The 24815-nt window shown below is 35.5% G+C and overlaps 1 protein-coding gene across 4 annotated transcripts in view; it reads left to right on the forward strand.

Annotated features, from left to right (window-relative positions):
* LOC129240873 (sodium/hydrogen exchanger 9B2) overlaps nucleotides 1–24815 on the forward strand; it is a 239695-nt gene that overhangs the window by 195411 nt on the left and 19469 nt on the right. For all 4 annotated transcript variants that reach the window (XM_054876932.1, XM_054876924.1, XM_054876942.1 and 1 more), the window contains one exon: nucleotides 7550–7747. In XM_054876932.1, the coding sequence (XP_054732907.1) occupies nucleotides 7550–7747 (198 nt within the window). The remainder of the gene's footprint in view (nucleotides 1–7549; nucleotides 7748–24815) is intronic.

Raw genomic sequence — 24815 nt, forward strand, 5'->3', positions numbered from 1 at the left:
GTATAGCCAAGCTGCAGGCAAGCTGCAGGCCAAGCACTGGGTTCGGCTACAACAACCTCTAAAGTGGTGGAACAAAGCAGGACAAGCCTTACCACCTTGAGCGAAAACCATAAAGTTACCTTAACCTGGGTCCCGGGACATCGGAGCATTGAAGGTAATGAAAAAGCGGATGAATTGGCAAGAGGGGGATCTGCCATGAATAACGCTCTTGCAGAATCGCTATTCACACCCTTACGTGTAGTCAACAGTGCAATTTCCCTAAACTACCTCCAAATCGCAGATTGAAGATGGAAAAACCAGACGAAATGCAAAATCAGCAGGACGTTATGGCCCACCTACAACTTCAAGCAATCGTCAATATTAATAAACATGAAACGACGGAACGCCTGGAGACCAACGGCAGTCATAACTGGCTTTTGGTATGTGGGAAAACAAGCCGCCAAAATGGGCATCCCTCACAACACGTACTGTCATAGTTGTAAACAGCCGAAGAAAAAGGAAACAATCTTCCATTTCCTCTGCCAATGCCCTACCCTATGGAAGGACAGAATGGGTAAACCGCTGTTCGAGAGTCTGGAACAGCTGTCTGGCTTAGATGTCAACAGCCTAACAAGGTTCGTAAACCGCACAGACTGGATACAGTCTTGCTGTAAATAACTATTAAACAAGTTGGTAACGAAGATGTGGCAACAAAATGGTGCGGAAACGCTAGTTGGATTCTGGAAGAATCTCACTTAAACCAGCCAACATCATATGAGAATATCTTTCCAAATCTCACGATTTAGAGATTGAATTATTGAGACGTAAACCAGATGATACGGACCGAGAGAATAAAATATTCTGGTCTGTCGGAAAATGTATCATCTTTCTTCTTTGATAGTAACAACCAAGCCACTGTCATTGGATATGTCAATTAAGACCAACAAAAAAAATTCCGAACTAAAAGTATGTGAATGAAATAAAAATATAAAAACTAAACTTGTTTTTTAGGAAATATCGCGCAGAATTACGCTCTCTGGTAACAGTCATAAGAAATTACCAAAATACCGCAGAAATTGTTGAAAAAAATTCCATAACCTATAAATTTTAAACAGGGAAGGTGCTTCATTTGGCCAAATCAATCCAAAAGCACAAAATATTACTAGCAACAAATATGTTAGCTGCAAAAAACTGCTGTGTAAATTTCATCCCGAGACAACGATCAGATACATTGATTAAATAACACAAACCTAAAAACTCCATATTTTGTAGTTTTATAAGTAAATTTTATATTTAGCTATTAAATTTAAAAAAAATTGTGAATGATTACAAAGAGTTTTCTTTTTTTCTATATGGACCCATTAACGTCACATAGGTTTCATTTTACTAGTATAGAGGGTTAAATAGTTGTTAAAAAAGGCTGAGATTTGTTCAGAGCTTCTATAAGCATGTGGAGTCACTGGAGGGCGAACCTTAGAAACCGGACTGTATTTTTCTTAAGTCTAAAAAGATGAAGAAGATGAGTCTTTAGTCGATTTATAAAATATCAAATTGTCAAAAATTGTCATATAATCACGTTAAACACTAACTACAAGAATCGCTTCAAAATTTGGCATAGAAAACAATTTCTAATAAGAAAAATGCCGAAAACATGGTTATATTACATTATTTTATATTTACACAGCAGCAACTCCGCTTCTCAGTATTCTCGTTTCCTTGCACAAGTACATAGTTGGGTCTGCTTCATCTCCTTTTTGGTGCCACAAACAGCACAACAAAAGATAGAAAAAATGCTTAGCTTCTTAGAAGGGTGAATCAACTTCGCCATGACAAACAAAACAGGAAGGGAAATCGCAAACCTGAGATTCATGAAAAGGATACAATATAAGAGGAAAATCTGCAATAGGAAGCGCTCAAAACAACGGCATGTTCATCTAGGTTATATGTGTGGATACATATGAATGTCGGTATGTATGTATGCATAAACTATGGGGCGAAACGTACTAGTTTGGTACTGAGGTAACCAGTTTGCTTTGCAGTTAGAGTGGTTTGTCTTCTGAGTGAGTGGTTTTTCGATGTTTGTAACTGGTATTTTTAATATGGCTACTTCCCACGGTCAGTTGTCTGGCTCTGCATTGGTATTATACTAGCTAACATATTAAGTCCATGCATCAGTTTTATATTAGTTGAAAAACTTGACAGCCTCTGTATCATTATTTTACAGTTAGTGAACTGTTTAATAACAAAAATAAAATAAAAAAATTGTGGGCCTATTTGTGTCGACAGTAACTAGTTTTGGACTAGTTGGAAAAGTTATTAGAAATTATGTAATTAAAGTTTATACATTTTTTATTATAATTTAAAGTATTACACAACAATTTTCCTTGCTTTAATTTTTTTTTTGAGTCAACATGCTTTTATGTTAAGAAATGCCAATTAAAATTTGCTCTTGCTTTTAATTTTTTTGTTCGACTCTACATGTTTTTATATTAAAAAACGACTTATTTTATCAAATTTATATTTAAGTTTCATGATAAAAAATTAAAAGTAGTGGTCCAGTTTGTATCGAAAATAACTAGTCTTGGACTAGTTAGAGAAGTTAATAAAAAAATGCATGAAATAACGTCTCAAAATTTGGTGTTATGGCTTAAAAGGTTACACAAAACTTTTTCTTATTTTTAAATTTTTTTCTTACTATAAATTTTTTGTTCGCTCAATAGTATTTTATATTAAAAAACGACTTATTTTATTAAATTTAAATTTAAAATAAAAAAAATTTAAAAAATTAAAAATATTGGTTCAATGTCTTTCGAAAATAACTAGTTTTGGACTAGTAGGAAAAGTCCGTAAAAAAATGTATAAATTAAAGTTCAAATATGTTTTATTATGACTTCAAAGATTGCATAAATTTGTTCTTATGTCTAAATTTTTTGTTTGACTCAATAGGATTTTATAATCAAAAATGACTTATTTTATTAAATTTAAATTTAAATTTCATGATAAAAAAATTAAAAATAGTGGTCCAGTTGGTATGGAAAGTAACTAGGCTTGGACTAGTTAGAGAACTTTATAAAAAATTTCATAAAATAAGGTCTCAACATCTGGTATTATGGCGCAAAAGGTTGCGCAAAACTTCTTATTGTTAAATTTTTTGTTCGAATCAGTATGATTTTATATTAAAAAGGTACACATTTATTAAATTATAATTTAAATTAAATTACTATTAATATGCCATTATATATACATATGATTTGATATACTAAGAATCATTTAGTTAACCTTTCGCTTGATTCGTTTTATGGCACGGAAACCATCTTCGAAGCAATTTTTATTTATATTTCCAGACTTCACTACACAGCTGGTGAACTTCTTTAATACTTATATTCAGCTAATCCTCATTTCGGACGCTTTTAGTATTTGCAACTTTCCTAGTTAATAGAAAAATATTTGTTTTGCATACACCGCTAATTGGCAATTTTGCAACTAATACAAATCTAGTCACTCTGGAACTAGTATGACTTCCGCGTTCAAATACAATACATATCTGCTCATGAGCTAGATGGTGGCTCGTTTTGCTTTTAACTGCAGCGTAAAGCTACACACGCACAAACAACTGTGCTCATTTTATTTGCAACCACAAAGTGAATGATTTACTATTTGATTTGTTTGAAATATGCATTTTGTGAAGTAGAAGAGATCAGAGCGAGGAGTTGCATTTGTAAATTAAATTAAATTCCAGCGATTTGTGATGGCAAAGCTCTTAAAATAATCTGCAAAAGAGTGAAGAATCTTGGAGTCAACGTACGAAAGATCTGGTTGGTTACAAAATTTATGATATTAACTCAAATGGTTGCTTTATGATTTTAGGTGGGGTTTCGTGAAAAGTATAAACTCTGTTTAATTTTAGGATTTGTAGTATGAATTAATTGGCAACAATTTCAAAATTCATTAGGATAGAAACTAATTACTACTCTGAAGAATATATAAAATGCAAGTAAGTGCTTCCACTTTTTTCAAAGTTGAAAAAAGAATGGTCTTATATACAGGTCGGCCGCGAAAAAACTATAGTGTCTCAACATTTCATCCAGTTCTAACTATTTTCCTAGCATATGTTTTGGTTAATTTTCATGCATTTTTTTTTTAATTCTCATACACATCAAATTACCATCAAAGCTTAAAATTATTTATTCAGAATTTACAAGAAGTTTCGGTAACTAGTTTTATAGCCCATTACATTTTAGTATACAAAGTGAAAGTTTGAAGTGGCTGACAATTATCGTTGATTTTTAATTATTTTCTTCTCTCATGGTTTTTTTTATATATTTGTTTCCCAGTTAAAAATATTATGTACTACAATAAGCAATAGTATAAGTACAGTAATGCTGGTTTTACGCCTTTTCTACATATAAGGAAAATGTAGCTGAGATTAGCTGAACTCCCGAAAAGGAAAAAAAATTTAAAAAATCATCGAGGATTTTGAGGTATTTCAAACTCGCACTCTTGTACCCAAAAGCATTTTTTTGTTTGCTTTGATTAGAAAAAAGTTTGGAACTTCGATAAAAACTTGTCGAGTTCATATAAATTTTGAATAAAGTTGGAAACTTTGACTTATGTGATATTTATTGAAACTCTACTCGCTTTTTTATAAAAAATTAATGAAAATTACAAAAAAAAAAAACCAGAAAAGGTAATCTAAATTTTAAGTACAAAACCTCGTAAGTGAGTCAGTCTAAGAACTGCTTCATTTGAAAACGGTTCTTTTCTTTATAAAATAAACCCATTTCAGACAATTTTCTAAAATAACTTTTGTAAATGAATGGAGGCTTGCGGCAGGAGCTGCGGGAGACAAAACTGAATGGTTGGCATAAATGTCAGTTAGGAGGTTTTGCACTTTAAACAACGTTATGTAGTTTAATATAATATTTTTATAAGAAAAAGAGTTTTTATTTAAAAAACATCCAACTTTTTTTTTAATATCAAATTTTTTTAAATATCAAAAAAAATTGTTTTTAATTTAATTTTAGGTAACTCAAAACTTGCATTACGAAACTTACAGAGCCAACTGACAATAGTGTCTAAAAAAATAAAAATCAATCTTTTCCATACATTAGGAAAAAATGTCTTAAAAAAAAGATATGTATATAGGATTATTTTTCGCAAGATTTTTTTTAAAGTAAGTTGTCCTAAAAAATGTTAAAAACAGTCGTATATATTTCGCTTTAAACAAATCTACGCACAAATTTTCAATAAATTAATATATTAAAAAAAAATTGTTTTCTCAAATTTGCGAAAAAATTACTCAAAAAGTTTGAAAAAAATGAATTTTTTGTGTAAAAAAAATTTTTTTAATATAATTTTCTCTGGCACAAAATTTTTTGAAATAAATTTTTTCTGCGAACAATATTTTTTAAATTTAATTTTTGGTTATGTATACTATATATACTTTTTTTCAAAAATTACAAAAAAAAAGTTCTGAAAAATTTTGAAAAAATTAAAAAAGTTTGGCGGAAAAAAATTTTATTTTACCCTAAAAAAATTAAACAAATGTTGTAAAAATGTTAAAGATATTTAGTTTTAAAAATTTCATACACAAGTTTTCAATAAATTTCAAAATAAGTTTTTTCTCCAAAATTTACGAAAGAAATTTCTTAACAAGTTTGGAAAAAAACTGCAAAAAGAAAAAATTTAAAGTACATTTTTTCTGCCAAAGAACTTTTTATGTTATCCTAAAAATATTAAGAAAAATGTTGTAAAAATTTTAAAAACAATCGTAGATATTTCGCTTTAAAAAACTCTATACACAAATTTGCAATAAATTTCAAAACAATTTTATTTCCAAAAATTACGAAAAAAATCTCTGTAAAGTGTTGAACAACAAACTTAAATTTGCCAGCCAAAAAAAATGTTTTTTAAAGTAAATTTTTTCTGGCAAAACAAAATTTTTTTAAGTTAATTTTTTCTACCAAAAAAATTTTGTTTAAAGCTAAATTTTTCTGCCAAATTGTTCCAAAAGTATGTTGGCCTAAAAAAAATTGTTTTGTTTTCAAAAATTACGAAAAAAAATTTCTTAAAAGTTAAAAAAAAAATTTTTTTGTCAAGAAATTTATAGGTTAAATTAAGTACTAAAAAACTTGTAAAAATGTCAAAAGCCGTTGGAAATATTTCACTTTAAAAAACCCTATACACAAATTTTTAGTAAATGTGAAAATTATTTTTTTTTTCAAAAATTATCAAAAAATTGTTTTTCTTAAATTTTGAAAAAAAAAAATTCTTAAAGTTATCCTAAACCATCCAAAAAATTTTTAAACATCTTAAAAAGAGTCGGAAAAACACTCTATGCACAAATTTTCTTTAAATCTGAATTTTTTTTACTGCCAAAAAAGTTTTTTTTAAGCAAATTTTTCTGCCAAAACATTTTTTAAGTGTTAATTTTTCCGTGAAAAATTTTGTTAGCCAAAAAAAAAAAAAAATAATATGTGTTTTCCAAAAATGACGAAAAGAAAATTTCTTAAAAATTTTGAAAAACATAAAAAAATTGTTGGCGAAAAAAAGTTAGTAAGTTAAATTAAGTAAAAAAAATCCTTGTTAAAGAGTTTGAAACCGTGAGAAATATTTGACTTTAAAAACTCCATACACAAGTTTTCAATAAATATGAAAATTTTTATTATTTTTTTTTTGTATTTAGTAAAAAGACTTATGCAGAAATAAAATTGGGTAATTAATTTTGCGCCACCTAAATAAGGGAATTCAGTATTACGACTTGAAAGACTTACTGTGTTGACTTCATTAATTGAGGATATTTCTCTGAGACCAATTTTCTCAATAAATTTTAGTGCAATGATGACAGTGTTCCAATTTCCATTAATATGTTGCTGTATCTTTTTCACTCAGCTTGTTAGCGCTGAGCTAATTCTCATAACCAACAGGCTGACGGGTGGATTTAAGTCGTCTCTTACGACGTTTGGTTCTACGTTGCCGAAACGACTCGGACTTATATCCGACTAAGGACTGCAACTCCAACAGCATTCCCGTACATGCATGGGAAATGTTTATGCTGCTACAACAGCGAACACAGGAATCCGTTAATGCTGGCAAATTCCAGCACACTAACCCGCTGGGAGAACTTCTTATTATGCTCAAGCCTACAAATAAACCATTTTTGAAAGAATTGACGCCATTGTTCCAAAACATTTGGATCACTTGACATGAAATCGCGCTAAATTAGTTTTTAAGATCCTTCGCAACGTTGGGTAAGGCTTCCTATTTTCATGGGCAACTTCTTCCATACGGCAACTGATTTGCAGCTTTCGGCCTGCCTTTTCATTTCTATCGAAATCCTTTAAGGTATTCATATAAAAATCGTAATACCACTTGCATTTCGCTTATATTTTAACGGAATCACACCAACCGGTTAACTCTTTTTCTGAAAGTATTTTATGTATATCTGAATTCGCTGTTATTTCTGCTTTCTTGAGAGGTTTAGCATTTTTAAAATATTGCCATTTTCCATATTCCTTTTGTTCTATTGCGTCACCTATTTACTATTTTTCTATTCTGCTTTTACTTTCAGCTCTACCTCAATGGCTTGCGCTTTGTTTTGACCATCTTGGGCGGCACCATATCGGTGATGGGCAGTCGTGCCATTGGTTATCCCTCAGCTGGCGCACTTGGCTGCATGACAATCGCATTTTTTGCCGGCATCGGTTGGAAGCGCCAGCAACGGCAACTCACTGCCCAGCAACGTCAAAGTCAGTTGGATAATGAAATCGTAAGTTTTTTGTTAGGACACTGCCGAATTAACGATGATACAAACGTACAAATGCATTTGTATGCGAGTAGTTTAGGAGAATTTTAATAGACAAAAAATTCGCATATACAAAGCTGCTCTGCTACTCCTGGCTTACAGTCACACTTTCATTTCTTGCCGTTCATACAGACGACTTTTAGTTAAGCAAAATGAAGGGTTTTTCGGCCGAGCAGTGATTTTTTTAAGCCAATTTTATTTGTGTATGTTTTTGTTGTGTTTTTTTTTTACATAGCAAGAATATGCGTGTCTGTGTGCACATGCGAGCGCGTCCATTTGGAAAAGGGATTTTGTGAAATGACAACTGGGCTTGTTTTTGCTGCAACTGAATTTGGCATTTGACATATTGGCTTGGATGCATCTGTATGCGTAAACATACGACTGTATGAAGTTTAAGTTTTTGCCCCCTGCTGCCTGTCAAATGCATGATTTTTTTCGAGAATGTCGAACTGCCTTTCCTATTAGATACGGTGATTGTAAGCGGATTTGCTACTTTAGTAGGTGTCGTAAAAGTAAGCAAGGACTTTTTCCTTATTTTACAGAGTCAATTGTGAAGAATATCCACAGATGTATTGACTTTGACCTGCTATGTGGTTAAGTATTCAGTTGTAAACAGATTTTTTGGAGGTTTTTGATCTCAAAGTTTTTTATATTGGAGCTCAGCAGCGCGCTAAATGATAAGGCAGCAACAATGAGACTGAATATTTCAGCGCCACAAAAAATATACCCGCCCAACTAGAAATTTTGGTAAGGCGGTGATTAGGCGCAAATAAGGCAGACCGCATTCCAAATTTGCGCCTCATAAGGCAGCCAAACTAGGCCCAAGTCCCGAAAGGTATCGCCACACATCTGCCTCATTAAGCGCAGTTTCGAAAAACCGAACTTCGGTAATACTCTGGATGCCCTTCTACAAATCAGTTAGGGATTCCAATTTATGCCTAAGTGAGACACTGCCACAGATTTTCGTCACCACAACCAAATTTGGTATTGTTCTGGCATGCCAATCTTTGCCTTGCCAAACGTGGGCCTGGTAAGGTAATAGTGAGGTGTGCCTCAGTAAGGTCTGCCTAATTCGGGCCTAACTGATTCTTCGGCATGCCTCACTGTAATTTTAGTCGGGCGTATATGGGTACAAAGCTTAGAATTTGAGTGTGCTATCACAACGAACGCCATGAGTTTAAGCTTACATTTTCAGATGTAGGTTTTACTCCAACTTCAAAACACGCCTTAAAAGCGCTAGAACAGCCCGCTTTGTCTTGTCTTGTCGACATCTTATGATGTTCTCATATCTCCTAACTCATTTAATTAGAAAGCCTTCGAAGCTAATTAAAGAATAATTAAATTATTAATAAGAAAAACGGGAACTCAACGTAAAATTGTAGACTGTGCCTCAAAAATAGCTAATAGTGGATGGAGTGAATTGAGGTGGACAACATTTTTCACACATACTTTTATGATACCAATTTTCAATGTGGATCTGGTCGAATGACTTTTGAGAGCAGGCCCAGTAAAATGGCTTCTCACACAAAAACATCCACATTCGTTGAGGGATGCTTTACTATACTCAAGACTGTGTTCAGCGGGGAGATATCCATCGACCTCTTGGCCCGGGAATGAATAGATGCGTGGGACTACAAGAAGAAACACGCCACCGCTAGCACTTCGGAACGGAAATGCCAAGCAATGCAGCGGTGGCAAATCCGGTGGGACACCGAATCGAGTGGCAGATGGACGGCGAAGCTGATTCCTACAATAGGAACCAGGCGATGAAGTTGAACACACGTTCTTTAGCTGTGATAGATGGTTCGCGAAAAGAGATGCTCTGAGGAAGCATATGAGCGACATCGCGTCGAGCAACATAATCCGCAAAATGCTCGGACGCGAGGACAGCTGAAACGCGGTAAAAGGATACATCGAAGACGTCCTTCGGGGGGAAAAAAGACCTCGTCACAGTGCAACTAAGCGAAAACTCATATACAAAGACACAAGAAAACTGGCTACAAATACGGTGGACTCAGACGTGGGTGAATAGAATTGGTCCTTTCTGGATGTTTTTCTAGGCCCTCCCGAAGTGAGGCAGAAAGTAGTCCCGTGAAGGATGTCTCCCCAGAAGGACAGGAAGGATTGTTTGAGTGGCTACACCACCAAACGATGATCGCTGTAAGTGTGAAGGCGAAGGTGTCTGCAGCGAGTGCCGAGCTGGGCTCATGGCCTTAGACGGCCCCCCAACCACATCAGGGGTAGACGATTGCTGTAAATCCATGCAGAACTATATACGTAGATATAATAGCCTGATGCTAACATGAGTTCCGGGGCACATGAGTATCGTGGGTAACGAGACCTCTGACTCCTTAGCTAGGATGTGCTCTGAGACCAACTTTTTTGTCCGGTTACGGTTACAAATGGGTTACTACAATCCACAAGCGAGCTTGGCATGCGAAGAGAGGCTGCATATAGACTAAACTGATGTTACCTGTAATGTCCGACCGACTGTCGGAAATCCTCTGGTCATTAAACAGAAGGGACTGCAGACAGCTTGTTGAACTGATGACGGGCCACTTTCTATGGGCGAAGCACTTGGGAAAGGTAAGCATCTCAGACAGTGCACTCTGCCAAGCATGTGGAGAGGAGGATGAGAAGGTGGACCACTTTCTGTGCATCTGCCTACCCTTCGCTCGAATCAGGTTTGAGGTCTTTGGCACTGATGTGTTAAGAAGCGACCACATTGGCTACTTGGCACCACAGAGTCTACTGAAATTTCTTCGGAGGTCGGGTAGATTTAAAGACAACTAAAAGGGAATCCGAGAGCAGTACAATGGACTTAACTGTGCCTGAGTGCTGCACTTGCTAGTTGTCCCGACAAAAAACAACCCTACAAAAAAAAAACAGTGCGAAGGCATTTTGAACCTCACCTCAGCCATAGGAAGAAAGGCAGAGGCACACTAAACAGTTCATCCTTCTCATCGAATAGGCTCCTGAACTTGAATAGGGAAGGCTTACAAACTCTCTCACGATATTAAAGGCGACTTTCTAGTGTTGGTTATTATTTCAGTGTCTGTTGTTTTTGCGAACTTGATGACGAAGAGCTCATTCTCTGAAAACTCCAGCTCCTACAACATGAATGCTCGAACACTCCAAGACTCGTGAGTGCTGAGCCTCTAAATCTATTATTGATATGTAGCCGACAATCGAATTCATCAGAAGTCATCAATTATGGGCTCGCAATCAAACGACCATAGCTGAATGGATTATCGTGTGGCTACCATTTATAGTGCGCGAGCTCAAATTTTATAGCGTGAAACATCAAACGTTAGAAGAAGTTTTTTCATAGTTTTTTTCTTGGGAGGCTAAGGAAAACAACCTCCGAGCGTATTTTTGGCATGAAGATGTTCTTAATATTATAAAAAAAAATATCTGCCGTTCCGAGTCGGTTAGAAACTGTAGGCCCCGTTTTGTGGAACATCGTCAAGACGCACACCACACACCTGAGGAGGAGCTCGGCCAAATATCGCATAACGGATATAAGTGCCAATCAAGCAAAGCACACCATATCATCGCAGTGCATTATGATACAATAATGATGATAACAGTTTAAGGACTAGAACCGAAAATCATTATTGAAGTCGTTGCGAACGTCTTTAAAAGCTCTTCACTAAAACCTCTTATTACTATCTTACATTGCTCTTACCTCGAAATATTATATCTATCATTTCTCCCTCGCACTTTGGTGTTTGTGGAGTTCAGGAAAATTTATTCTAATTTTATATTTTGCAAGTTAGTATCGGTTTGCTGATATATTATTTTCTGAACTACCATTTCGTCTTCGAAGTATTTTGATTTCTTCGAGTTGGACAGTTCAACAGCACGAAAAGAAGTTGCCTATAAGCCGTGATGTCTGGAATGGGTATCCCCTCAAAACTAATACGGCTATCCCAAATAACGTTGAGCCATACCAGCAGCATCATTAGATTTGAGAAGAACTTCTCCTAGCCGTTTGATGCCAGACGAGGTTTCAGACATAGTAACTCGCTGTCGTGTGACTTCTTTAACCTGATGTTGGAGAGGATTGAGCGAGCAGCAGAACTTAATCGCTGAGGCACAATTTTCTATAAGAGGATACATTTGCTGGCGTATGCCGAGGTGAACTGTTAGTTCTGCCTTTTATAACCTAGAGAAAGAAGCGAAGCGAGTGGTTCGGTTGTGGAACGATGACTAAGCGAATACTAGCTCGCTTTTTAGCAATACTCAGAAATCTGGTACTGCGCATTGCTAAGCCTCCTATGGACACTTCATCCACGAAAGTGAATGTAGGCTCATTGAAAAAAAGTCCGTCAATCCCAGATTTATTCTCTCTGTTATAACTCTTTCGAAAATGCAAAATTTTTGCTTTTGCTTTTGAATGCTTTTAAAATCGCCATATCATAAGAAACAACGATTTTTAAGTTCTCGAATTCAGCTAGTAACCGAGTGTCTTGGTAAGAGAGCCGATTTGTGAAGCGGAAACGAGAAAGCTGCTTACTGAGTAAAATTTTTATTATCAAATCATGGCTAATACCTTAAAAAAGACAATGATTAGTGAAATAGATTTAAATACTTCTATTTTGAATTCGGCCCAAATACTCGCATTTTTTCTGAAAACTACATTTCTAAAGTTCGCTGAACTCATTACCCGAACAAATTTTGTCGAACTGACTGCAAATTTTGATTTTATTATATTTGTATTATGGCAGGGTGGGCGGAGGTATACTCCGAACATCTGGGGATCTCCTTCAGTTTTGGGCTCCCCGACTACTCTAGTGTCTTTCAGGCTGGACTGATGGCAATAATGAGAGCCGGGACACTGGTACAGTGTGATGGGATATCTGCAAATGACATCTACATTTGCACTGATAGTTAAGCGGCGACAATATCCCTCACAACACAGTCGACACCCTCCAAGGTAGCCATAAAATCCGCACAACTCTTAACGAGATGGCTGAGTCATTTTGCTTAACCCTTAACTACAGACGTCAAATTATATGAACGTTAGTACAGACCACCGGTAATTTTTACCGGTTATATTAAATTTATAAAATTTTTGCAAAGCAACTGAAAAATTTATTTAATATATATCTGATATATATTTCTAGCATATAAATATCTAGGAAAAGTTGTAAAACTGTTTACTTTAATAAAACCGCACAAATTTTTTAAGAAACATATATTCAGTTACTGTTTTTAAAATTTTTTTTAAGGTTGTAAAAAAAACGACAATAAAAAACATTTAAACAAAACACGAATTCATATTATTACAGAAACTTAAAAGATAACGTATTCAGATACAAAATATAACAATAAAACAGAAAAATATGCATTTGAAAAAAAATCTGCAAGAGGTAAATTTGGTCAAAAATTCAAGTTACACATTCCTTACAAATTCTATCGGTGCATTGCAAACATATTGGTATCTGAAAATATCTCGGCCACTTCCATCCGTAGCAAAAATTGATCGAATATTTTCGTGATTGGATTTAAATATCGAAGTTAAAATTAGTAATCCCAGAAATGATTTTAATTCTAAGAGATCTAAATCTCGAAGATCCGACATGTTTTCGCCGTTTTTATATCTCTGCCTTATTTTCGCAATTTTTGCATTGGTTGAACGAAGAATGATATTAAGAATATTTTTGTCAAAAAATAGGTTCCAAACTTCCTCATGATCTGCAGCATGTGCCGTGTGACTTCTAACGCCTGGGCACTTGACAACAATGTTATGTTGCAATGTTCTGGAATGCTTAGGTACTGCAGGATCTTTTGACCATTTAAACCGACTTTTACCATAGAAACAGCTAATATTTTCACATACATCAGTAGGTGGATTATCATGTGCTTCTATTTCTGATTCAGTGTCATGGCCGCTTTCCACATAATCAGAATCTGAATCTAAATCACTTACATCAGAATTAATTTCTTTCAGCCATCTTTCCACAGCTTCTTCAAAATTTTCTTTTCCTATTTTAACCCTCTTTGAAGGGCCTGGACTATTTCTTCCATCCATGACTTTATTCTAAAATAAAATGGCAGAGTTATAATATACATAAAATTAGCTGTTATCCAGTTTAATTATAACATGAAATAAAAATACACAAACGTCAAGACAGACCACCGGTAATTTTTACCGGTTACAAAATTTAGATAGTGATAAATTAAACAAATGACACTGCACACAACTGATACTTCAGCAAGCAAAGTTATACTAAGTCCCGAAAAGGTACATAAACGTATAAATGCGTAACTAAAAGAGATCCCACTAAATTGAAGAATTTAAACTGCTTACCGGTAAAAAATACCGGCCGTCTGTAGTTAAGGGTTAAGGATAATACGGGTTCCTGGCCATCGCGACATTGAAGGTAACTGTAGAGCTGATGAAATAGCGAGACTCGGCACCAAATTGACCGGTGAGTACATAGACAATGACATAAGGATACCCTTACAAGCATGTAAGCGTTTTATCCTTGAAGAAATTGTAAGGAAAGCAAACGAAAGATGACGTAATGAAGCCACCTGCAAAATCGCACAGAATCTCTGCTAAGCCAAAATGCACATAGTCTTAGCACACTGATCTCAGTCATAACGGGGCACTACCTAATAGGTAGGCACACCCAAAGGATAGGTGTGCAAACACATGACTTCTGTAGAAGTTGTCTAGATAAGGACGAGGAAGAGACAATCTTGCAACGTCTGTGCCATTGTCCTGCTCTATCCAGACGCAGGTTTACTATTCTGGGTAAACAATTTTTTGGCGTGATAACGTCTTATAATTCGATGTTGCTGGCTGCACGCACCAAAAATGGGTTGTTATCTTGCTCATGCGTCATTACCTTGTTTGAACTGGATGTTATGTTATGTTATGTTATGTTATGTTATGTTATGTTATGTTATGTTATGTTATGCTATGTTATGTTATGTTATGTTATGTTATGTTATGTTATGTTATGTTATGTTATGTTATGTTATGTTATGTTATGTTATGTTATGTTATGTTATGTTATGTTATGTTATGTTATGTTATGTTATGTTATGTTATGTTATGTTATGTTATGTTATGTTATGTTATGTTATGTTATGTTATGTTATGTTATGTTATGTTATGTTATGTTATGTTATGTTATGTTATGTTATGTTATGTTATGTTATGTTATGTTATGTTATGTTATGTTATGTTATGTTATGTTATGTTATGTTATGTTATGTTATGTTATGTTATGTTATGTTATGTTATGTTATGTTATGTTATGTTATGTTATGTTATGTTATGTTATGTTATGTTATGTTATGTTATGTTATGTTATGTTATGTTATGTTATGTTATGTTATGTTATGTTATGTTATGTTATGTTATGTTATGTTATGTTATGTTATGTTATGTTATGTTATGTTATGTTATGTTATGTTATGTTATGTTATGTTATGTTATGTTATGTTATGTTATGTTATGTTATGTTATGTTATGTTATGTTATGTTATGTTATGTTATGTTATGTTATGTTATGTTATGTTATGTTATGTTATGTTATGTTATGTTATGTTATGTTATGTTATGTTATGTTATGTTATGTTATGTTATGTTATGTTATGTTATGTTATGTTATGTTATGTTATGTTATGTTATGTTATGTTATGTTATGTTATGTTATGTTATGTTATGTTATGTTATGTTATTTTATGTTTGTTGTGTTTTGGTTTGTGTGTTTGTGCGTTATTATATTTATATACATAACAATGATGTGTTTATATACATATGTATGTATATAAACATGCATATATACAATTTCGTGCAATTTTCAAATAAAAAGATCAAATCTATATGTAAAGATACATACGAATCATATGGACATATCAAATGTTCGAATCTATTCTCTACGATATGAAATGATAAGAAAAGTAGGAAATGAAAGGGAGTGTTTCGAGTGCAATGAGTCTTGTAAAAGTCAAATCGATGATGTTGACTCTTAGTGTTGCTGACTTATTAACGTCTGATGCACAATCGAAATTGAACAAATCTTTCATGAATTTGTCAAATGTTTCTTAATTTTTCACGTTTGTGTAAATGTAACTTGATCAAGTCCATTGCGATTCCATTGACCTCCTTCTCTATATCCATACAAAATATCTATCAAACAAATATAATTAAAATTTAAACTACTACTAAAAGTTAAACTACTTTTTTGTGACAGTTAGAGGAAAATAAGTTATACAGCCTAGTCTATTTGCCATAACAACTTTTGATAGAAAAAGTTTCCAAAATATATCTATTTTCATCACCTTAGTGAGTGGCCTTACCCTTTAACACTAGTAAACATCCAATGCACTGGTGTTGACGGTCTCCTTCGACGTTCCCCCGACAGTCGGTTCTACGTTACTGGAACGACTCGGATTTACTATATATTTGACCAAGAACTGTCACTCCAGCAGCACTCCCCGTACATGTATGGGGAACGTTTGCTAGCCCAAATTACAGCTTAAAGATTTTTTCAGCCAACTACGCGTAAGTCGAATTAATTAATGAATTATCTGAACGTTTCTACCGGTCAAAGCACACTTGCACTTATGTGGAAAATTTGTAGTTAAATCCCATAAAGCATGAATTCGAAGTTTATAGGATTTCTGTAAAATCACAAGTTTAAATCTGTAGAAGGCGCTTCTACCACTTCTTTTCTCATAATCCAATAAAACCAGACTAATTTGAAGAACGGCCTCAAAGTTTTCAATTTACTGTCACTCCCTAAGTAAAAGCAGAGACATATTTTCACCTAATTAATCTAATATCACCATGAATTATTAGGCAGCAGTGTGTGCTAATCGATTCAAACATAACCTAAAAGTCATAAACCAAGCTTAGACATATCGTAAATAAACTGCTTCGACACATTAGGAGTTTTGTTTTGGTGTCATATACTTTTGATTTTGTGAAAATGTCTGATTTTGTGCCGAATAATCGTCATTTGCGGGAAGTGTTGATGTTCCTCTTTCATTCGTAAAAAACGGCGGCTGAAGCGCATTGAGAGCTACAAAAGGTTTATGAAGATGCTGCTTCAAGTGAAACAACGTGCCGAGATTGGTTCCATGGCTTCAAAGACGGTGGTTTTAATGTTGACGGCCGTCCGCGTGAAGGAAGGCCAAAAACCTACGAAGACGCTGAATGGAGGCATTGCTCAATGAGGATCCGTGTCAAACGCGAGAAGAGCTTCCTTTAGTACTATGAGCTACCCACCAATCCATTTCCAAGCGATTGCATGCTTTTGGAATGATTCAGAAACAGAGGACTTGGGTTCCTTGTGAGTTAAAACCAATGAATGTTGAACGTCGTTTTTTTCGCCTGTGAAGAACTGCTCCAGCGGCAGAAAAGAGAAAATGAAGGGTTTTCTTCATCGCATCCTGACGGCTGATGGCAAATGGATTCATTACAGCAATCCAAAGAAAAGAAACTCATGGCGACTGCCCGGTGATACTTCTACGTCGTCGCCTCGGCCGAATATTCACGCTGCGAAGGTTATGTTATGTATTTGGTGGGACCAAGTTGGTGTTATTTATTATGAACTGTTAGAAGCAAGCGAAACCATCACTGGGGATCTACTTCATCGGTATCGAGTTCAATTGATGCGGTTGAGCCGAACACTGCGTGAAAAGCAGCCGCAATACGCGGAGAGGCATGAAAAGTGATTCTACAGCATGACAACCCTCGGCCTCACGTTGCCAAATCCGTTAAAACCTACCTGGAAACACTGAAATGGGAAATCCTACCCCACCCGCCATATTCTCCAGATATTGCGCCGTTTTATCACGTGTTCCGATCGATGATACAAGGTCTAACTGACCAGCAGTTCCATTCATATGATAACATCAAAAAATGGCTTGATCCGTGGTTAGCCTCAACAGATGAAGTTTTACCGCGACGTTATACGAGATCTACCCGAAAGATGGGAAAAAGTAGTAGCTAGCGATGGGCAATACTTTCAATGATTCAATTGTAACCATTTGTTCAGAATAAAGTTGTATTTTCATCAAAAAAACAGTGAGAAGTTAGTTGCGCACCTAATAAAAATTTTTTTGTTTACCTAAAATCTACCAAGGAAGAGCCACATTGAATATTATTGATTTGGCTTTGTTTGAGAAGTCAATTACCCAGCAAATGGCGTCCCTTAATAATATAAGACAACTGTTGCTTTCCTAAATCCTTACTCAATGCTGAGCTTCCAGTAAAAGTATTATTTTCAAGATTATTCCGTTGCGTAGCTGGACTAGGATGCACACGGAATGAATTTGCACACATTAAATACTAAATTAAATAACTTAATTTACTTTATTTACTTAAACCCACTTAATCGATATGACACTGCGTATACGTAACATTCATGTAATCTATTTGGTTAAACTCCAAAACTATTGTAAAACATGCAAGAAAAATATTTATAAATACGTGTGTGTACTACACTGACTACTCTTAAACGAACGAGCGAATAATAAAAAATCTGGCAATAAAAAAATTGCTATGAATCTGAAGCCATGGCGTGCTAGAATTTGCTTTAAAGGACGCCTTCCAACTTCCCTCCACCAGCTCAAGATCTGCCTATGTTGATGTGTGCTTTCACATTTTGTTGACACTTCACAATGCAATGAAGCTTATGACAGTTGATTTGTTTTGTCATTGCTTTGGCATTTCCCACTATAAATAAAAGCAGTAAAGTGTGCGGCTGTGTTGCTCATACGACTCGGTCGCCAGAAGAGGGTAGAGCCACATAGTGTACAAAAAAAAAGCTGTGCTGGTATTAGTGTTTGCATGTAGAGCTTTTACATATCATTGTTTACTTCTTGTTTGTTGTTGGTGCTGCCAAAGCAAACTGGGTGTTAGGAAAAATAGTTTTGTGCTGAAAAGTGAAGAAAAAATACAATTGAATTGATGCCAGTGTGTTGTTTTCACTCTTAAGTTTAATCTTTTTTTTCTGACTCTTCTTGTTGTTTTTGATTGTTGTCTTTTACAGCTGCAAAAGTGGCTCTTCATTGCTGGCCATATCATATATTTGTTTGTCGCTCAACTTGCTTTGGTCGCAACTAAACCCACTTGGCCTGGCTGACACCATTTTTTATTTCACATTTTTTGTGTGTGTCACTTTGACTCTGTGTTTGTGTGTGTGCCGTCAGTGTTTTGCCTTTTAACAGGCCAAGTGTGTGTTCCATGCCATTCATTAGACACTTGACGGAAGTGTAAGTGGCAGTCAACCAAAGTGCCGATGAAGCGTGTAAGAAGAAAGGCAGGCGCTCGAGCAGTCAGGCAGTCAAGAAAGCAAGAGTTGTTTTACAGCCCAGCTCCTAACTCTTCTAGTGCTGCAGCCAGTCAGTTTATATGCCATACCAGTAGGCGTATGAGCTAGCAGGTAGGCTGAGTGGGGCTGCAATTGAGCTGAGTGGTAAACAATGAACGAAAATAGAAACAAACGGAAAATGGTCAACACTTTTAATTGTTAGGAAATGCAAATGTTTTTGTTTGTTTTTGAACTTTCCTCTCAGTTTAGTGGCCCATTGGTGCAAAAAGTCGACATTAGCTGACGATGAGAAATAGAGTGCGGCATAAACAAGATAATAGTCGGCAAAAAGTGTACAAAAACACAAACGCAAAGCTCTCTGTTTGGTGGTAAACAATACAAGGGAATCCAATTGCATTATTAAGTGGCCGATTAACTTTGTCAGCTGTGGTAAAAAGTGGCCGTTCTGACACTGGTGCCGATAGCCAACAATTCAATTTGTTATAGTCTTACGCGGTAGAAAGTGAGAACGTAGATAGCAACAATTGTGTTCGTTGCATACTAAGTTGGACTTTGTTACGTAAGTTTTGCTTTTCGATGCCTTGAGAAACTTTTAAATAATGTAATTAAGCATTAATGGATAGTCTCTAGGCAATTTTTTAACACTAAAACTAAGGGCCAGTCAAAATGACAGGCTATGTCAAATGTGCGCAAGATTTTCTCTATAAAACTCAAGTGATATTTTTTGATAATATTATAAATTTTTATAATTTCAATTACTTAATAATATTCTAGATTATTTTCACTTCCCATTTCTATTTTTTTGAAAGAGAAGGTCTACGCCAACAGCCCAGGGTCGATTCAAGATCTCATAGTTGTAGTTTGTGAGGCTAACGAGGACATAGGGCAGCCACTTTGCAACTCGGTTATGGAAAATTTCATGAAAAGGATAAGCGTGGTGGTCATTTTCACTATTAACGGCATACCTTCCTCTTTAGAATGAAGTAAACATCCGATCATTCGTATTAAAAAATAGGATTTTTCTTTGAATGTGAAAATAACACCTCTTATTAAAAACCCTTTACTTACAATATAAATACCCACCAATCGAAATGGAAAATGCCGTTAAAGTTTTTTCTCAAATTTTCAGAATTTTGTATTTTTATTTTCTTATTGGTAATTCTTGGATATATTTGAAATGCGTACTGAAAAGAAATTACGGATATTACCCGGAACTTACCCGCTTCGATAAAGGAAATGAATGGACTTTACGTTTACAAACGGATAAATTTGCTTTTATATGCCAGACACTTGCCAGAATTCCAACGCACCGGGAAAAGACATCACGAACTATGAACAATTATTTCCTACCAAAGCGAGATTCCAGTGCACGCAGTAAAGGCCAAATTAACGCGACAAGTTTGGCATAAAATTTTGATTGGCATCTGATATACAAAGTAAATTTATTGTCAGTGGATTCCCGTATTTGGGAACGCACGAAACAAGACAATCCTTACTTACTTTGAGTGAGTTTTTTGTCCTAACATTTATTGAACCAAACTTTGGTGCGGGAAGAAATGTAGTGACAGAAAACTTTTTAGCAGCAAATCAGCAACACCAAAATTAGGAGAAGAGCGAATTACTTTAGTTGGAATAATTCGAGGAGCAAAAAAATTAGAATGTACCGCGATTTGTATTTGCGTTTTGAAATTTATAAAACCGATAATTGCACTTTGGCGGTATATGAAAGTAGGCCAGCTGGAAAAGTATTTCTGCTGAGTACAAAACATAATTAGGTACAGAAAAAAATAGCAAAAACTATTATCTTTTTACATAAAAAAGTGTATGTATGATTTTTTCCACGGAAAAGGTTTGTAGAATATGCTCATTGATGCCACTCGCCACCAGGTGGCATTGCATAGTAGCAACTTCTGCCCCGAAACGAATATGACATGTTCAATACCCGCTGAGCAATTTAATGTATGTCTTAAATCATCAGTTTTATGGCGCCATTTACAGAAATTTTCTTTGAAAACTAACTTGCGTGTACAACTGTAACGGGATGCTTCGGCTGGAAATTTTGCAAAAGAATTATAGGATATTGGACATGGGCGAAGGGAAATTGATGAATCTACACAATGTATCACCCTGCCAGCAAACTTCTGTAAGATCACAGAAAGCATCGACGTATTGATGTAAAAAGTTCTCCCAAACACTGCACAAAACTACAAAAACCATCAGTGGCTCAGTACGCGAGTACGCGTGCTATATTAGCAGCCAAAACCATCGATGGCAATACCATCAACTTCATCATTCAGCATGGAGTACCCAGTGAAACGATAACGTACATTGATACTGTGGAGAGTCTTGACGAGGTTTTCAACTATCCAACTGAATTCGAGAAATCGCTTGATTTGCCAGACAATCCGCCGCACGTTCTGATAATGAAAATTGGCATACCCATCATTCTTCTTCGAAACATAAATCCACCACGACTTGGCAACGAAACCATACTCTCAGTCAAGAAAATGATGAACAATATTATCGAAGCAATAATTTTGACTGGAAAATTCAAAGGTGAAGACGTACTGTTGCCTCGTGTCCCAATGATCGCGACAGATATGCCATTCGAATTCAAACGTTTACAGTTCCCGGTGCGACTCGCTTTCGCAATGACTATTAACGAAGTACAAGGACAATCGCTCCAAGTGTGTGGATTAAATTTGGAGTATCCATGCTTCTTTCATGGAAAGCTCTATGTGGCTTGCTCACGTGTCGGAAAACCTTCTGATTTATTCGCCTGCGCACCACAGAAATTTTGTGTATCCCACAGCACTTCAATAAACATCGAATTGAAACTAAACTTTGTAATGTCACAATTTTTTTCGAAATAAACAAAATCAAAAAAAAAATGGTTTAGAATGAATTTAATATTTGCGTACTGATTTTTCTTTAAATTTATTTTTCTTACATTTATTTTAGTTGTTGGCGTAGCAACGCGCGCTGGATACAGCTAGTATATTATAAATTATTATTATACTAAATGTGGAGTAGATAACATGGCCAGAAAATATAGTGTGAAGTGAGGATCTCCAAGATGGACTATTTAAGTATGTAATAACCGGGTCTGAGTTATATTTTATTGATGATTTTTATTAACTGATTAAGTAAAAATAAAAATGTAATCGGTTAAGCAATAAAAATAAAAAGGTGGACGATAGACTTCTATTATGTTCAACTCTTCATTTGAAGCTATTGCTCTTGTACAGGACTTTAATCAGCTGGATGATTTTCGGTGCGATACCTTAACGATATAGGGCGTTCCAGATGCATCCTCCCTAAAAGTTGTTGAAAGCGGTAATGTAGTGAAAACGAAAAAAAGGTGCAAAGCTGGTTTCCATTCTTCCGGCTGCTCAACAATTATTCTTAACGTATTGATTTGGTCGAGACAAGAACGGTGTGGCCGGAATCCCATGCATTGCGGTGTCAAGCTTCTTTTTTATGCTATCAAGGAGTACTCTTGTAAAAACTTTCAATGGGATAGATAGAAACATAAATCCCCTATTGTTTCGGCACTCACTTAGGTTTCTCGCACAGTTACTAAGACTCCCTGTAAGTAATCATCTGGTAACTTATCCCCAACCCATAATTAAAAAAAAATAGGGTTTTGTATAGCCTAACCTAACTTAATTACTTTATTCTTATGTATGTCGATCTTCGAACCAAAAAAAAAAAGTTGCATGGGCCATATAGCGTTTGCTTTTTGAACCACCTTTTTTTTTGAGAATGGTAACAAAAATTACATGTCAAATGTATTCATAATTGACATTTACGAAATGGGACGCTATACGCTTGAACAAAATTGGGAAATATTGAAAACCTATTTCCAAAGTGGTGAGACTTCTCCTTCTTTTCTGATTTTCACATCGGTGGCTACGTCAATAAGCAAAATTGTCGGATTTGGAGCTCAGAAAATCCACACGTTACTGTAGAGAATCAAATGCATCCACAACGAGTCACTGTTTGGTGCAGTTTTTGGTCTGGCGGCATCATCGGGCCATTTTTTTTCGAAAATGAGCGAGGAGCCGCGGTTACAGTAAATGGCGAGCGTTACCGTCACATGCTCAACGAGTTTTTGTTTCCAAAAATTGAAGAGGATGACAGGGATGACATTTGGTTTCAACAGGACGGTGCAACTTATCACACTGCCAAAGTTACACTCGAACTCTTGGCTACCGTTTTTGAAAACCGTATAATCAGCCGAAATTCCGATATCAATTGGCCGCCTCGGAGCTGTGATTTAAGCCCGTTGGACTATTTTTTGTCGAGAGCCATTAAGGACAAATGCTATGCAAACCATCCAGAGACGATTGATGCTTTAAAACACGAAATCGAAGTTGCCATTCATGAAATTGGAACCCAAACAATTGAAAATGTGTTTAAATATTGAGTTGATCGAATGGCCTACTGTAAAGCCAGTCGTGGCAATCATTCGAACGATATTATTTTTCTTTCATAAATCACAATGTTCAATCTTCAAAATAAAAAACAAAGTTTGAAAAAATATTAATTAGTTTTTTTTTTTATAGCCGATTCAAAAAGCAAATTTTACATGGCCCACCCTATACAATCCGTTTTCTTTTCCAATTTTTGTTTTCTGATTTTTTCTTACCCTCTTTTAAATTTTTGGTTCACTCATAAAAAAGTGTGTTTTGTATGCATTTTGGTTAGTTAATTTTATTATAAGGGGTGTTCAAAATTGTCTGTTTTGTTATTCCCGTTTCAGATATGCACAAAATAATTAAAAGTGTAACACCCACTCATATCACGGGAGTACCACGTAATCATTAAATCGTATGTTTGAATAAATTTTTTACTAAATAAAAATAGAAAATTATTTTGAGTGATGGAAATCTCTTTTTTGTCTTAACGCGCTTCGTAGCAGCTGTCTAGTTGCCCTTAATGCCATTCTGAACTTGCAACCTCTAGATCTTCAAATTCGAAAGAAATCGATGAAGGCGGTGTACAGGCTCAAATTAAAAGGAGTCTGGGGAAATGAAGTAAGCACTGGCCACTGTCAGATATACCACCAGTTGTCGGAGCGGTGCACACTGTTCTCGATGCCAGTGGACAATCGGGTGCCTGTCGTTTGCTTCGGTAGGAAGTATGAGGTTTTGATCCCAGATAGAGATCAATGGTTAAGTCCAGATAACCTATTAACGGGATATCAGCACACTTTCTACACCGACGGATCCAAAACAAGTGATGGTAGCAGATCTGGACGGTATATAGACGAAGACACTAACTACTCCTGCGCTACATTGTGGTATTACAGGGAAGGAGTTAGCTGCTAAACTGGCTAATGAAAGCTCTGCCAGTATGCCACTAGGCCCTGAACCCTTTCTAGTTGTCAATTCCGCATCGATTCAACTATGGTTTAACGACTTCATGAGGTCTACCCACAGAGGTCGTTGGTCTGAGTTGAACTCGTGCCTATTTGCCAAGTGCTTTGTGAAAGAACCAAACAGGAAACAGCAATCTTTCTCCTAAAACTTAGCAGAAAGGACCTGAGAGTACTGGTGGGTGTAATCTCAACGCACAACGTCTGGGTCAGCATATGGCTATCATGGAGGTCGTAGACAGTCCTCCCGTCGATATGCCTATCCTGTCTTGAGAATGACGACACTGCAGAGCTTTTTCTCTGTAGCCATCCTGCATTTTCCAGAATCAGAAGTAATAAATTTTCCTCT

This window comes from Anastrepha obliqua, chromosome 1 (genome assembly GCF_027943255.1).
Source record: "Anastrepha obliqua isolate idAnaObli1 chromosome 1, idAnaObli1_1.0, whole genome shotgun sequence".
In the NCBI taxonomy this organism is placed as follows: domain Eukaryota; kingdom Metazoa; phylum Arthropoda; class Insecta; order Diptera; family Tephritidae; genus Anastrepha; species Anastrepha obliqua.